This window comes from Triticum aestivum, chromosome 6B (genome assembly GCF_018294505.1).
Source record: "Triticum aestivum cultivar Chinese Spring chromosome 6B, IWGSC CS RefSeq v2.1, whole genome shotgun sequence".
NCBI lineage: Eukaryota > Viridiplantae > Streptophyta > Magnoliopsida > Poales > Poaceae > Triticum > Triticum aestivum.
Window position 1 is genome coordinate 512,832,941 of NC_057810.1, and position 16,025 is coordinate 512,848,965.

Below are 16,025 nucleotides of genomic sequence, written 5' to 3' on the forward strand. Positions count from 1 at the left end.
ATGGAAGGCGTGCCACACAATGCTACAACTAGCGTATTCAGTCTAAGAGAAACATTTCAGTTCATATGCCCAATTTGGAAATCACAAGCTTATAGCAAGCACAAGCCGTATAAACTCAGGACGCTTCACCAAACCAGCTGAACACGAGAAACAAGAAATTACACCAACAACTTCGCCAAACCAGCTAAACACAACAAACAAGAAATGATAGATGAACGACTTTTGATGATGTTAAGTTTGATTAAACATCCAAATCTTTGTAAAATTTCCAGGGTACATGGAATGAGATGCATACATGTTCATATTTGGGTAACAATCAACTTAACTGGATGGCTCAGTTGCGCTCTCTCATGTGAGGTTCCTTTTGTACAAGGGAGTTTTCAATGGCCTCCGAACCACATAATAATAAGACGGAAAAGAAGAAGCAGATACGGGCACAGCAGCACCACAAATTTTGGATCATTTGGTGTGAAGACGCTCTAATGTACAATTGCAGACCAGGTAGTCAGTCTACGCCTCTTCCTGATAGGGCAAGTCTCATCTGCAAATTAGGAACGCAACGTTAGTTCACATGGACTCTGACAAAGACAGGATTCAATCTCTACAAAATGTATAGAAAACCGAAGTCTAGGTGGTGATGTTAAAATGATGGATATGTAACAATAGCTCGACCAATTTGATTCCTGAATCTCAGGCCATTGTTTCAGGATTTTACCGACAGTTTTTTCGGGAAAACGCAAAAGCTTTGCGTTTCATTGTATTGAAAAGAAAGAGTGTTTTATGTTACAGTCCTCCTAGGAGGTGAATTACCGACAGTAACCTGTGGAGTAACAGTTTAGCAACTAATGCGGTCCAAGAGTAAACAAGGTGTTGAGCTAGTCACGTTTTATACATCAAAGATTATGTGCCTTAAATAAACCAGGTTAAAATAAAAGCACTGATGGTAATAAGTCACTCATTGGTAACATATACGTATCATATAGCCAGTGAAGGTGTAAAAGATGTTGATGCTGTAAATATTGTACGTCACTTCTTTGTTCTGCATGGCCGAATGTAAAACTTCCTACTCAAACTCTTGAAAATATATAAATGTTGACTGTGATAATTCTCAGGAATGTCTGACAAGGGACGTACCTTTAGTTGAAATAATGGAAATCACTTTGGGGAGTCTATGAATTGTCAACTGTCAGCATCTGTAATAATTAGTTGATATCCTTATTGTATTATGATACAATTCCAGGTCTTAACAGAGAGATGGGCAAACTAGCATTGGAGATATCTCATCAAACTCGACTCAACGCTATCGCCCAATCTTACCTTCAGAATCAATGACCATGGTTGCGCACAAGGCGCTGATTACCAGATGTCAAGTCCAGTGAAGGTTTTAGCCTCACGTGACTCCCAGAGCCATGCTGAGAAACATGCTTGGAAGGCAATGTGGTAGCATTCAAATCTTGCACATTGAGCCGTCTCATTTTTCCAGTCTGAGGTCTCAGAATGTCACATTCAGAGATCACCCTCTCCTGAGTGCATGTCGAGAATTGCTGCACTCTACCAAAATGACCAAGGACTGGATCCGGAGGCCAGGTAGGCAAGTTTTTATCAAGGCCTCTCGGTGCAATTGTGAATCCCTCATTGCTGTAAGCTGGTTGTCTGGCATGGCTAAACGGAATAGCTCCATGGACACCTGCCACAGGACTGGAAGCACCAGAAGTAGCTCTGGGGCTAGAAATCGGAGACGGTGACATTCTACCATTTTGATGTTGTGGGGATCTTGACCTTAGAAGAGGGCTTCCACACGGAGAAACTGGGCAAGATGTATTACTCCGAATATGAATCCCACTGCAGAGCACCAGTAATTAGAGGACAGGTATTATTATGCAGATATAAAGAAAAAATCACCGGGTGCATGTTTTCTGACAAAAAGTACAGAACTAAGTTGTGGTCGAAAATATACTGCAGGGAAAGATGCAACAGCAATATGATAGCTTTATATACTACTCAAGTGATAGCGTTTGTGCATGTTTTATAATGGAGTCTATTGCAGTTTACATAAATGAAAAAGGAGGGACAACAATACAAAAATCAAGTACAATCAAGTATTTTTATTTGTTTGCGGATGATGTGGTGCTAGTTGACGATAGTCGGACGGGGGTAAATAGGAAGTTAGAGTTATGGAGACAAACCTTGGAATTGAAAGGGTTTAGGCTTAGTAGAACTAAAACCGAGTACATGATGTGCGGTTTCAGTACTACTAGCTGTGAGGAGGAGGAGGTTAGCCTTGATGGCCAGGTGGTACCTCGGAAGGACACCTTTCGGTATTTGGGGTCAATGTTGCAGGAGGATGGGGGTATTGATGAAGATGTGAACCATCGAATCAAAGCCGGATGGATGAAGTGGCGCCAAGCTTCTGGCATTCTCTGTGACAAGAGAGTGCCACAAAAGCTAAAAGGCAAGTTCTACAGGACGGCGGTTCGGCCCGCAATGTTGTATGGCGCGGAGTGTTGGCCGACTAAAAGGCGACATGTTCAACAGTTAGGTGTGGCGGAGATGCGTATGTTGAGATGGATGTGTGGCCACACGAGGAAGGATCGAGTCCGGAATGATGATATACGAGATAGAGTTGGGGTAGCACCAATTGAGGAGAAGCTTGTCCAACATCGTTTGAGATGGTTTGGGCATATTCAGCGCAGGCCTCCAGAAGCTCCAGTGCATAGCGGACGGCTAACGCGTGCGGAGAATGTCAAGAGAGGGCGGGGTCGACCGATTTTGACATGGGAGGAGTCCGTTAAGAGAGACCTGAAGGATTGGAGTATCGACAAAGAGCTAGCTATGGACAGGGGTGCGTGGAAGCTTGCTATCCATGTGCCAGAGCCATGAGTTGGTTGCGAGATCTTATGGGTTTCACCTCTAGCCTACCCCAACTTGTTTGGGACTAAAGGCTTTGTTGTTGTTGTTGTTGTTGTTGTTGTGTGTAATTTCATACGTTGGTATTTTTATCTATGGTACAGTACGACTTAAATTGCAAACTGGAAGTACGTGAAGGCAACTGTTAAAATAAAGTACGTACAGAAAATAGTTCAGTAAAATATGGAATACTGGTGTTAATTGCGATAGTTTGTTTTGAAAATTTACCTAATTTATCCCTCAGTAGACTAGAACACAAAGTTCTGCTATGAAAATGATTTCTTCAGATTATATTTCAGGGTGAAACATCTCCCAACAGATATAGATTGGTTGCTACTCGTTTAGGGCAGCAAGCTCCCTTCTGGTAAAAAGGATTTGAGTGGAAGATTGAGCGCCCCTTAACGTTCAGAAGCATCTTTTTTTAATGGTTACAAATCTTTCTATTCTATGACTGACTGGGCTTTCTACTGGATCAAAGCGGATCAACTCGCCAAATTAGGACACACACCAAAGCACGTGACTGCAGTAAATGCTGAATGGTTCACCTGTTTGTTGAAGAAAACTTGGCAGCTCTTCTTTGGTAAATGGATTGCCCTTCCAAGCCCAAAGAGGGCATATTTTTGGCCTGCCCAACCACCTGGAATATCAAAAGAAACACACAAAATATAAGCCATGCAGATGAAATATTAAAAATAAAACAATAAGAGTCAAATGAGGCCTTCAATAATCAAGTAGATCACTCGGCAAAATATATCCATGCAACCCTTCTAAAAAATTATATTCGAGGGACAAGGTGAAACAAATGAAAGGAATGTAAGGAGAATAAACTGGGAGTGCCTAAATTTACAAAATTTGCAGATTTTCTATACGCATCTGCCTGCTGAACAAGAAGGATGATTGTTTAGCCTAAGAATAACACCTTGTTCACTAACACTCAACAATTAGTACCTTAGAACTTGGTTTGCAAGATATAGCAGCCAACTGTTCCAATGGAACAGAGGCAGATGGTCTTTCAAGTGGTGATGCACTTCGTACAAATGAATGCTGCAAAAGATCCACTGCTGTTGGACGGCTAGATGGATCACGTTGCAGGCACTGTCGTATGAAATCCTTGCCCTCTTCAGAAAGGTGGTCCGGTATTGGTGGAAGCTCCTTGCTGTTCCCTATCTTGAACATTGCAGCAATCTAAAGAAGGAGAAAATATCATGTCAGCATCCAGGTTTAAATAATAATAAAATATTCGGAAGTTTCTTAAATGAAACAGGAAGTTGTTTCTTGATATGCCTCAAGGAAAAAATTCATAGTTACTAAAGGTGCGCCTAGGTGGGCGCTTAAGCACGCCTAGGCTCTAGGCGATAGCAAAACGCCTAGCGCTTAATGTGCGCTTTGGCCAGAAAAGCACAAGGCGGTGGCAAAATGCAAAATTAATGCCTAGCGCCTTTTCTAACCTTGAAACTATGCCACTGAGTTCACTTTTTTGGTCCCTTTCGTGCCACTTCCAGCCTTCTGTGAAGTGGACTGCAAAAGGAGAGTGTGCCACCTACAACCTCCACCAGACCACCGTCAACTGGCCAGCCTGACTTCATTGGATCGGATAAGATGGCAGCACTCCAAGATCTTTGGAGTGCATAAGCAAGAAGACGGACAGGATGGGGGACATGACATGCACCATAACTTTTTTTAGGGCAAGATTGGTAATTGACAAGAAACTGAGAACTTTTCAAGGGTTAAAGGCCAAACAGAGCTGTGGCACTGACACGCGACAGCCAAAATTTCAATTGGGTAGCATAGAAAGTTTTTTTTTTAATAAAGGGCGCTCTTTATTGACACATGATGTCACTTCAAGGGGGAACAAACAAAACAACTACACAACTGGCCTCTACGCGACTAGGATGCACAAAGCCAAAAAGAGGAAAAGAAAAAGAAAGTGACCCACAGCCACAGGGGTCAGGGCGAGGCAAACGACCCACCGCAGCAAAACATCAACTACTACCACCGCTTCTGACAACACCTGGGCGACGAGAAGGTTCCCCAACAGCAATGTCTTCAGCAAGGAAACGGTGCATGGATGCCATTGTCGGTGGATCCAACCATGTGGGTTCTCACCCAGAAGAGAAAGCCTGAGTAAGCTTCCGGCAGTGCCTTCAACAAGGGGGCGTAATGCCACTGCCAAGTACAATCAGTAAAGGTCAGAACTAAGGTTTTCACCCCGGAAAAGGAGACCTGGCACTCGGAGAGCACCACCATAGACGAAGTCCTCTCTGTTGCCGCCACCAACTTGACAAAGAAGTCCTGCTGTAATGTCCCAATCAGCACCGGAACATGGACCATAGTGAACTCCACACATCAGGCATTTGCTGAGACATCAGATCCACCAACGCAGATGTCCAGTGTGATAACACCTGTGCTGATCTGAGGTACAACCCCACCATCACTGTAACACGAGGGATACTTAAGATGGTCCATCATGTGGGCAGGAGGTATGCGATAGCCTGGCACACGAAGCCCGACGGCCAAAGTCGCGCGCACCACTGCCAACTCCATCGGCCGTTCCTTCGTCCATACACATGCCGACGGGTGACCACCAGAAGGAGGCCGACGCGCAAAGACAAACATGCCAAAAAACACACGTACTTCTCCTCCCGGGTCGCACCGGCTGGGGACCAAAGACAGGGGCACCTCAGGGAAGCCGATCATTACTGGATCAGGCCGGCTTAGCATGGGTTACCTTTTCTAGCAACCAATTAGGAAATTGGAAAAATATCAGTGGCATATAAGGAACTAAAAGGGGACGCACGCCTTCCTCGCGCGGTTCTGTTTCTGCTGCATAGACGTGGGCAGCACAAGCAAAGACGGGGGACTGCGGCATCACCAGTGTAAGGTTAGGGCAGGAGGTGGAGGAGCACGCTTTGCTGCGTCGCCCCTAATCGCAATGGATTGATTGTCAACATGTGCAAATAAGAAAACTGGATGCAGTATCCAGTAACTGCAAGTTTTGTTCACGCAAATCTAGGAAACCGACGTGAAGTTGTTCATCAAGACTAGGATTCTTTGAGAAGACCATCCACCCCCTCCCCCCCTTCGCACCCGCGACGAGCCCCACGCGCGCGTCCCGGGAGAAACCCTAGCGCCTCCTCCCTTCTCCTCTCCCTTGCCGCCGCGAGAGGGCGCACCGGCGGCGCGGGGCTGTCTCGTCTCCTCGGTGGGGGCCATCAGCACGGGCTGAGGCGGCCACCTGGGATGCGGCGCTGGCGGCGGGTGTGGCAGCGCGACGGCGAGCTGGAGCCAGATGGCGTTGGCTTCGTGGCGGCGGCGTGACGGGCGACGCGGCAGAGGCATGCTGGGGTCCGGGTCAACGGCTGCGGCTGGCTCCGATCTGGACCTTTGCGATGCGGGTCGAGGACGGCGTGGACTGGTGGGCGGCTCAGGCGACGGTGCCTGGCTGCGGGACGTCCTGGCGACACGGCGGTGGTGCAGTTAGTGCGCTGGCTCCTCTGGAAGCCTTCTTCAGCGGCAGGGTGCGGTCGATCCGGCGGCCCTCGCTGGCGGGACGGGTGGCTGCCTCTTCCTCGCGTGGTTCTGGCTGGAGGCCATGGTAGGGCGTCAGGGGTGACGCAGGAGAGGCTGCTAGAGGGACGGGTAGACCGACTGCCTGTCACCGGCGCAGGGGTGTGCCAGTCCGGACGAGCTCCGCTCCCCCTCCCCTTTTCCTGGCCTAGTGCCTCCTGGCTGTTGACCGTTGTTCGAGGCGGGTTGGTCACCGGCGGCTCGAATGGTGTTACGGATCTGCCGGTCGGCTCAAAGCTCGTGCCTTTGATGGTCTCCGGAGTGTCTGGATGCAGGGCGGCGGCCTTGGTGGCGGGAGCTGTGGGCTCATGGGCGGAGCTCGTGGCTCGACGCCGACGGGCTTGTTGTCATGGCCGCGTGGGCAGCATGGGGGCGGGCCTTCGACGTTCTACGGTGGTGGTGCGGCCAGCACTCTCTTGTAGGCCCGTACCCCGGGCGGAGCCGGAGGGTGGTGGCCGGGTTGAAAACCTCGTCTGGCTCGGAGCCAGACAGTGGCGGCGGTATCCATGCGTTGCTCCCTTCTTGAAGGCTCCATTGTGGTGGCCCTGCGTCCTTTGTGTTACTCCGGGTGAAAACCTCGATTCACTGGATCGGATTGTGGCAGCTCTTCGGTGTCGTTTCTTTCCTGGAAGCACCGCTTTGGTGTCCCTGGTTCGTCGAGTTGCGGCTTCGTCTCCTCGCGGTGATTCGTTCACGGTGGAGAGCCCTTAGATCTTTAGCTATGCTTTTCTGCCTACTTGTTGTTTGCTTTGGGGTGTTTGGAGTAGTGCTGCTGTTCGTCAGTTCCCTTGTATCTGCCTTGGGTGGGTGGGTGTGTGGTGTCGAGTGGTTTGCATCCTGTATGTCGATCGTTGCTTTATATATAAAGCAGGGCGAAAGCCTTTTTCGGTAAATCTAGGAAACCAAGGACTCATCCATGGCTCTGATAAGAAGACAAAATCCACCAACAACTTCAGGTTCAATATCAGAGTGGCTGCGTGAAGGGAGGCGAGAGGACATAGCATGGCGGCACGGCGTGTGTCAACCATCGGTAGGCGCTACATGATCAAAGGCATGAGACTGTGAAAGGAAGAGCATGGGGGCTAGGCAACGTTTCCATCCCCGGTATTAATTATTTTTTACCGTGTGGCGCACATGCTCGGTCGCTGCGCCACGGACTCGGCATTTGGTAGGTCCTGTGGCAGTCAAAGCAAATGTAACTTCACTCCATGAACTTGATCCAACAGCCAAGATTTGTTGGAGTCCAGCTCGGACGACCATGAATAGGCAGAGCAGGGAGGAGCCGCGAGCATAGCATTTCTAAGTGCCTTAGAGTATGCAGTTATTTTCTCAAAATTTATTCTGTTTACCAATCCACTGAAAGTTTAACCATGTGGTGTTAGCCTCCTATCAAGTGGGCCGCAAAAGGATGGAATTGCCATTTCTCAATCCTTCATCTTCCTCTTCTACCTGGCTGGTAGAGTACTACCTACAACCCCCACCCCAATCGGCCGGCCTCCTCTGACGGTCTGACCGGACTTCACCAGACCCAAAGCTCGTATGCCTTCACTGGACAAGGTGGCAGTGCTCCAAGATCTTTGGAGGGTGTACGAAAGAAGATAGTGGCACATAACAGATGACATGCACTATAAGTTTTTTGTGAATATTTGATTGATATTTGACAAGAAACCGGCAAGTTTTTCAAGAGTTAAAAGCAGCTGCGCCAAACGGAGCTGTGGCAGTGGCACATGACGATTGAAATTTCAATTCAGTAGCATAGAATGGGTCACCATTTTAAGCAGCAGATTAGGAAGCAAATTTCAGTGGCATATAAGGAAATTCCTCAAATTTTATTCTGTTTACCGATCCATATAATTTTTTCCAAAAAAAATAAAAGATCGGAGAAGGTGTGTTTTCTGCTTCTGTGTACCCACTACTGCAGAAAAGGAAAATTATGGCATGCATATAGGAAAGGAAAAACACAGAGAGCAACAAAGTGTTTGCTCATATAGAGAAGAACCAAGTAACATCTTATAAAATCCAAAAGTACCAGCAAATAACACCAAACATGATAGGATTAGGTAAATATAGGAATACCACAACAACAATTCAAGCATATTGTTCAGATTCAGAGTGAAATTAGCCCCCTGGCTGCTCTTTGAATTAATTCGGAATGCTCAATGTTTTAAATCGTGTTTTCCGTGGCTTCGCGGCTAGGTCTAAGCTATAGCTATTGCGAAAGCTATTTCCAATAGTGTTTTGTTATTAAAGTATACGAATCATCAAAATATTAGAAAAGTCATAGTAAAAATAAGTAAGAAACAATAGTAATTTAGACGTACCACTGAATCAGGCAAAGTAGCATTATAGGAACTCAAAAAAGCATCCACCGACGCAAGATTGTGGATGCCATCCTGGTAGGTCTAAGCTATATATTATATTCATTCTGTGTTTATTTATAACTAAAACTGAAAACAACCTCCTTTTTTGGCCCATTTTCACTTACAAAGGAACGGCGACAGCTATAGCTACTTCCCTTCTGAGGCAAACAGCGCAGCTATTTATTTCGATGGCGGCCTTAGCTAGAATAGCGGTATTAGGTGCCATGGCATACTTTTTAGGCTACAAAAAAGCTATAGCATAGCAATAGCTAGCTTTTCTTGTTCTGTTTCTTGTTTCGACCCTGCCCTGCTTGGGCGTGTAAATAACTTCGGTAATGATAACTCCCGAACGTTCGGGAGTTAAGCATGGCAACCCGAATGGGTTTAGATGGCAAGTTTAGTTTGCGTGAGATTAGGGAAACATGGCAATTTTCTGACAAAAAAACGAAAAAGGACGAAGTTGCCATCCCCTATCAACTAAAGTTGCCATCCCCTATGAACTAAAGTTGCCATGTAAAAACGTTCGGGACGAAATGCTCAAAATCCGAACGTTCGGGAGTTATTGGATTCCAATAACTTTTGTTCCAGCCTTTTCAATACAACAAGACACAAAGCTTTTGCGTTCTCTCTCTCTCAAAAAAAAACTAGCTATTTAAAACATTGGGAATGCTTCGTCACACATGTTCAAAATTGAAGTACGCGCAACATAAGAGATATACCTTTTGTGAAGGCACACCATAATAGTTATCCAACTATACATGCTTATTTAAAAGGGCACTGAGGTAATTAAGGTAAAATAACTAGCCATGCTGAACTGCTGACTATAATGCAGTAGCAACAAAGATATGCATCATGCATGTTACATAGCAGCTTCTCCCTTGCAGACAAATCAATACTCCATGAACAAATATAAATTGTAGCTTCAAAATCTGGTACTAACCCCTTCATATTCACTCCATGGAGGTTTTGAGGTAGCCATCTCTAGAACTGTGCATCCTAAACTCCATATGTCAACAGCAAGGTTGCATCCGCTAGAATTCTTTATAACCTGCATATTTGTTACATACTTTGATGTGAGAAAATGAGAAAAAAGGTTGCATTTAGAAACAGAAGGGAAGATACATATAAATTAAATAAAAATAGCTAAAGAAGTGATGGAAAAGGCAAGATTTGGAGCAATACCTCAGGAGCCATCCAGTATGGGCTACCCTTAAGTGAGAAAGGACACTCCTGCCCATTGATCTAAAAAAACAGAAAGCAAGCTTATTTGAGAGAGAGAAAACCCTTCCTCAAGTAAGTCAGCAGGTATGTTTGTATAGCAAGGACCAATTAAAGCAGTTGTTTCTATCAAAGAGGTTGACCAAGCTCAAGTGTGGTTGGCATGAGTGGAGGAGCACACAAGGGTAACGATAAGATAATGTACACCATTTCCTTCTATGAAGATTTTTTATGGCATTATAGCTAATAATATTCTCATTCAAATTTCGAGCTAGTATTTACAGATGAAAAATGAACAAAAACTTTACGTGTTTCGCCATTCCGAAGTCGGCAAGCTTTACGCGGCCTTTAGGGTCTACTAATATGTTTGCACCTTTAATATCCCTGAAATTTTAGAAAGAGCATAAATAAACACAAAAATTCAAGTACATTACAACTTAGCAACATACCTAAATTAGACTAAACAAGTAATCAACAAAAGTAAATGGAATGCTACCTGTGAACTGTATTCGTCGCATGCAAATAAGCTAAGCCCAAAAGTATTTGCTTAGTATAATTCCGAATTGCTTGTTCACCAAACTGTCCATACTCCTGGAGAAGCTTGTGGATGGATCCACCGGACACAAACTCCAGGTATATATAAAGCTTATCTTCAACCTATTTTGGATACATGGATAATGACAAGACATGTTTAGAAAAACACAGAGGTGCAGAACTGCAGACAAAGGTGAAGTTTAGAAAATTATGCATGTCTCTGTATTTTTTCCCACAACTAGAAAAGGATTCCGACAATATAAACTGTTCAGTTACAGATGTAATGAGAAAAAAGTGCAAGTAACAATTACAAGAATATGAGCTTTGTTGATCCTATTAGCAGTAAATAACAACCGTTGGGAATAGGTTATACCGTTTCAGATCCATAGTATCGTACAATATTTGGATGTTGCAGACGGCTCAGAAGTGATATTTCCTGAGGATTGAACCAAAAACATTGAAAAAGATAAGACAAAAAAATGTCAATAAAAAATCTGAGTTGTGACTATAAGTGTAAACATTGAAAAATGGGCATACCTGGCCCAACTGTTTTGCACTTTCTTTTGACTTAGGATCATCTGAGAAAAGGGTAACCTCCTTCATTGCACACATTTGGCCTCTATCACTGAAACAACAATCATACAGATGACAAAAAAAAACACAAAATTAAGGTGATGAAGCAAAGGGCGAGCGATCGCAATGAAACTATTTAAAACAAGGGAAATTGTAAAAGTGCCCCCAGTTGTCACTGGGATTTACAACCTCGTATTCCTCTGTTTACCACCACCCCCCCTCCCCCCTCCCACCCACTTTTCTGTCGTTTTCAACTAGGACCTCAACAAACATGAAGCAGTTTTGACATACACATCTCTCGCGTACCAAGTCTGTGAACTAAGGTTTTAAACACGACAGAGGAAAGTAAGAGCAAGTAGATAAAAATATAAGTAGAAAAATTGAGTTTGTTTACTTAGCATGATGATTAACATGCTGGCTGGTATTTTAGTTACTACTCCCTCCGTAAAGAAATAATGATCTAAACGCTCTTATATTTCTTTACAGAGGGAGTATTTCTCTTCTAGTGTTTTTTCATTAAAACTAGTGAAGAAAGTAATGGAAGGCATCTAGGGGAATTGAGATACTTGTGAACTGTGTGCACACCAATAAATAAGCTGTGGGAGTGTCCTTAAACTCAGGAGTTACATGTAGGAGTGTGTGTGCAATTTTACCTTAATATAAAGATAGGTCGAGTGCTGGTCAGCTCTGACACACAACATTGTCACAAGACCACTTTAATGGAGTAATGAGGACACAATTCAACATGAAAACAACTAAGATAATTTATTATTCCCACAGTTACAAGATGATAAAATGTTTTAGCATTAAGTTATTGCCATAGAGTAGTTTACTTTCTAGGCTATCAAGACAGGATATTTATGTTGGTGACTCTGTTAAAAAAATGCTAATGTATTAATCATTTAATTGTCATATTCCATATGGTTTGCATATGCAGTTTGAGAAAGAGGTATACACGAGAAATATTACAAGAGTTTACTGAAGAGGATTAGTCAGACTGGTGTATTTTGTAGCATGTGTGCAACTCGGCTGACCTCTTCTCTTGTAAAGGTAGCAGTACATAAACACACTCATGAGAAATAAATAGCATATCAACAAGCATTCAAAAGTACAGAAAATGTGATCACAAGAAAAAACAAGACTTTTCCAGACAGTCTTTTAACATCTATGTTTTTTATGGAAAGCATGCCATGTGTGCAGTTGTCATACATATTGAATTGAACATCTTCTAACTTCAATCATGGAAAGACATACCTGTTAAAGCCAGCATATACATGGCCGAATGTGCCACGCCCAATCAGCTTTCCCTTCTTCCACCGTGGTCCAGGACTGGGTGGATTCTCTGCTCTACCAGGACTACGAGATATAGGACTTGTTGGTGCGGAGTTGTTCGGTAAAAATGGGGAACTGTTAGAGATGCTTAATGGTGGAAGAGGCAATCGGTGGGTTTGCCTTTTCTTCCCCTCATCACGCCGGCTAGTTGGAGATTCAGGTACAACCCCACCAGCCCTTGGGTGCAACGGAGAGACACTTCCGCTATGCACCCTTGAACTTGGACCAGGACTCGTCATTCTTGGGCTTGGAATTGGTGAACACTCTGGACTACCTCGGCTAGGCTGCCAAAAGAACTGAGCTAGCATATCACCTCCCACTGAATTATGCCCAGATGTTTGCCCTGAGCCTGGACTGGAGCACTGACCAGACCCAAGGAAAACTACATCTGGCTGAGGCTTCACCGCCCAAAAAGCTGAAGTTGGAATCTGGTCAGGAAATATTGTTCTTGGGCTTTGAGAAGGGCTTGACATCAAACTATTTGGAGCACTCTCAAGAGCAACTTGTCGTGAATTTTGCAAACTAGGTTGGTAACTGTCAGTGACAGCACCACTTGGAGATGTAGACAGAATTTGGTTACTGGGAAAAGCATTTCTTGGCTTTGTCACTTCCTTGGTGCTCCTTCTGGTGGTAGCACCTGAACACTCTTTACGCACACCGCTTCAAAAATAGAATATTGAAGAGTCATAACGGTGTATTTGAGTGATTACAGTAGCAAAATGATGTTGTTGAATGAAAAGTGGCACTAAGGATCATACCTTGAACTACTCAGTGCTGTAACATTGGTCACCTCATTTCCTGCGGGGCTCTGAAGTTGAGAATCTGCACGATCATCACTGTCAATAGAACTGTTGCTGGAGACAGAAGCAGTTGCAAGCCGGTTCAGGGCTGGCAGTGGTAGTTGATGTCCTGTACCACTCTTCTCCAAAATGGGCTTTGAGTCAGGATTATCAGATACAATACGTCTCACCCCAGCACGTGATCTAGGAAGAGGGAGTGGCTGTGCATGTGCTCTATCTGTTGCAAAGCTTTGACAGCGAGAAACCTCTTTTGAAGGGGATGTGGAGCGTGAGTGGGCAGTAGACCAGCAACGTTTCTCAGCAGTTTGCTCTTTACCACGTCTGCGGCCCCCTCGTGATTTTGTGCTCCCCTTTTGCTCACTTGGACTTATGAACCGCTGAAATGTGTCAATTAGATTTTCTGTGGCCGACTTCTTTACTTCTTTGGATGAAGACCTTCCCCACCATGGTGGCATGTTGAATAAGAAATAAGTTGCAGAGGAATTAACTGAGCTATATATTTATAGTGAAGTCCTGCAGTTTAATAAACTATCTGCCAAACAGTTGATGCATTGGACCATCCATTTCCCCAGTGGACCAACAAAAAACCCTCCACACAACAGAATCTGAAACGCAGAGATTTCTTGTTAGTGCCTGCTCAATGCCTGCTTCATCCCAAATAGTGAAATCAAATCCATAGTAAGCATCACATAAATAACAGCAATGAGCATAAGCACACAGCATCATGACATTATTACGACAACTGAAAGAAAAATATAATTTTCAATAGATGAGTGCATGATTGTTGAGTGGATCAAGGTGACGCATGCTTTCTTGATTAGGTTTTGGTGAATCCAGATGTACACGCAGAATTTTAAAATCGCATTAATTTGAACAGAATAAATCTCATGTCAAGTTCTGTCAAGTATGTAGAATCATTTTTACACGCGTAAGGTACTTGTTGCAGCGCTGCCTGCTGCCCTGCTCATCCAAAAATGGAAGGGCGTGTCTATGGTGGCAACATCCCAAAGTCTGGAATCTGAAGACTTTGGTTTAGGGCCATTCGATAAGTTACCAACGTCTCAGATAAGTTACCAACATCTTGATATCTATATGTTGAGGCCTTGTGGGGTTGTTGAGCATCTTGAGAATGCATGCCGATAAAGATAAATATAGTAAATTATAACAGATTCAGCTTTGGGCAAAATGTTCAGTTACAAGCAAACAGTAATTAATTCATCTCAATCCTGAGGGACATGCCATATCAAGGTCTGTAATCCGTCAGGCAACAATTCGACCCGTTCTTATGGTTGAAATGCATTAATAGCCGATCGTTCACATGTGGTACATCAGCAGGCCTCTGTAAAGAGCTCCATGACAAAATGTGCATTCGAGCAGGCTGGGGCGGATCTAGATGGTGGCAGGAGCCACGCCCAGAAATTGCGGGGGCCTAACTAATCGCTGGAGAGAACAAGCTCATACCTCGAACCCAATGGCCAACGACTGCGGACGGCGGAGGCAGCAGGAACGCGATGTTGCGATGAGGACGGACGGGAGCGGACGGCGGCGGCGCGAGAGAGAAGCGGGCGGTGTCAGGGGGGCCGGTGCCGCGCGGGATTGAGGCGCCGGCGGTGACGCGGAGTGGTGGAGTGGGGGAGATTTGAGCCGCGTTGGGCTTGGGTTGGTAGGTCACTCACTCAGGAGTCGGGAGGAAGAGGAAAGGAAGTGTTTTTTTCCTTTCGGTTTGGAACAGAGGAGAGAGAGGTACGGGGAGCACGAGACGAGACGCAGGAGTATTATTTTTTATTTTTACCGCGAACGGCAGGAGCTTCCTTTGCAGGAAGACGAGGAAAAACCACCGTAAAACATGACGAACGGCAGAGCTCGCTGAAAGAAGTCGAGTAACCAACTGCTCTCCGGGAGCCTCTCCGCAGAGGATAAGGGCGAGTTAACTTCGGTCTTTTATGGTATTAATTAATTCATTTCCTATAATGGCATTGGATTCCATTAATTTAGGTTTGTTTTGCCATGGCTCTAATCTAGTCCTGGCCATGGGAAGCCCGGCCCGCCCGGCCCGGCCCGAAAAAGCCCGGCCCGGCCTGGCCCGACGCTACCCCCGGGCCGGGCTCGGGCCTAGTTTTTGAGCCCGAAGGCCGGGCCGGGCCGGGCCCGGGCCCGTCATTTTTGCAGTTTACTGAAGGTCGGGCCGGGCCGGGCCGGGCCCGGGCCCGTCATTTTTGCAGTTTACTGAAGGTCGGGCCGGGCCGGCCCGAAGCCCGACGGGCTTTTAGGTGTTCGGGCCGGGCTCGGGCCCAGAAACGCAGGCCCGATGGTCAGGCCGGGCCCGGGCCTGGTTTTTTGTGTCGGGCTTGGCTAGGCCCGGCCCGGCCCGAGGTTTGGCCAGGTATAAGTCTAATCCTAGTACCGTGTAATGGGGTTGTATTGTAGAAAAAATGAATATATGCCTAATTATGTGTCTGGTATCACTACCTACTTTCTTTTGGGGCAAGTATCACTGCCCACTACTACTACCATTTTGCATGTTTGGATTTTATCTACAGAATAAGATCTGAGTTAACTTTGATTTTCATGGCATATTACTTAATTCATTTACTGCGGCGGCATCAAATTTCATTAGTTTGGGTTTGTTTCGCTTCTGCAGGAAGACGGGAAAAATTGTACAGCCGAAAACAACCACCGTAAAACATATGAAACGGTAGAGCTTAACAAGGAAAGAAGTCAAGTAACCGACTGC

At 45.3% G+C, this 16,025-nt stretch overlaps 1 protein-coding gene across 2 annotated transcripts; it reads right to left on the minus strand.

The window, feature by feature from the left end:
* Positions 1-205: 205 nt before the first annotated feature.
* LOC123137720 (mitogen-activated protein kinase kinase kinase YODA) lies at positions 206-15,060 on the minus strand. Of its 2 annotated transcripts, XM_044557562.1 has the most exons (14): positions 14,753-15,060; positions 13,250-13,896; positions 12,414-13,151; positions 11,124-11,211; positions 10,960-11,022; positions 10,549-10,709; positions 10,361-10,436; positions 10,017-10,076; positions 9,775-9,882; positions 3,856-4,092; positions 3,453-3,544; positions 1,318-1,842; positions 1,135-1,193; positions 206-541 (listed from the first exon to the last, which is right to left on the minus strand). In XM_044557562.1, exons 2-12 carry the CDS (start codon positions 13,744-13,746, stop codon positions 1,326-1,328), a joined length of 2,637 nt encoding a protein of 878 aa, XP_044413497.1. In that variant the 5' UTR covers positions 13,747-13,896; positions 14,753-15,060; the 3' UTR covers positions 206-541; positions 1,135-1,193; positions 1,318-1,325. The 2 variants fall into 2 exon arrangements, with proteins under 2 accessions (XP_044413497.1, XP_044413496.1); XM_044557561.1 differs by having other exon boundaries at positions 1,135-1,842.
* Positions 15,061-16,025: the final 965 nt, after the last annotated feature.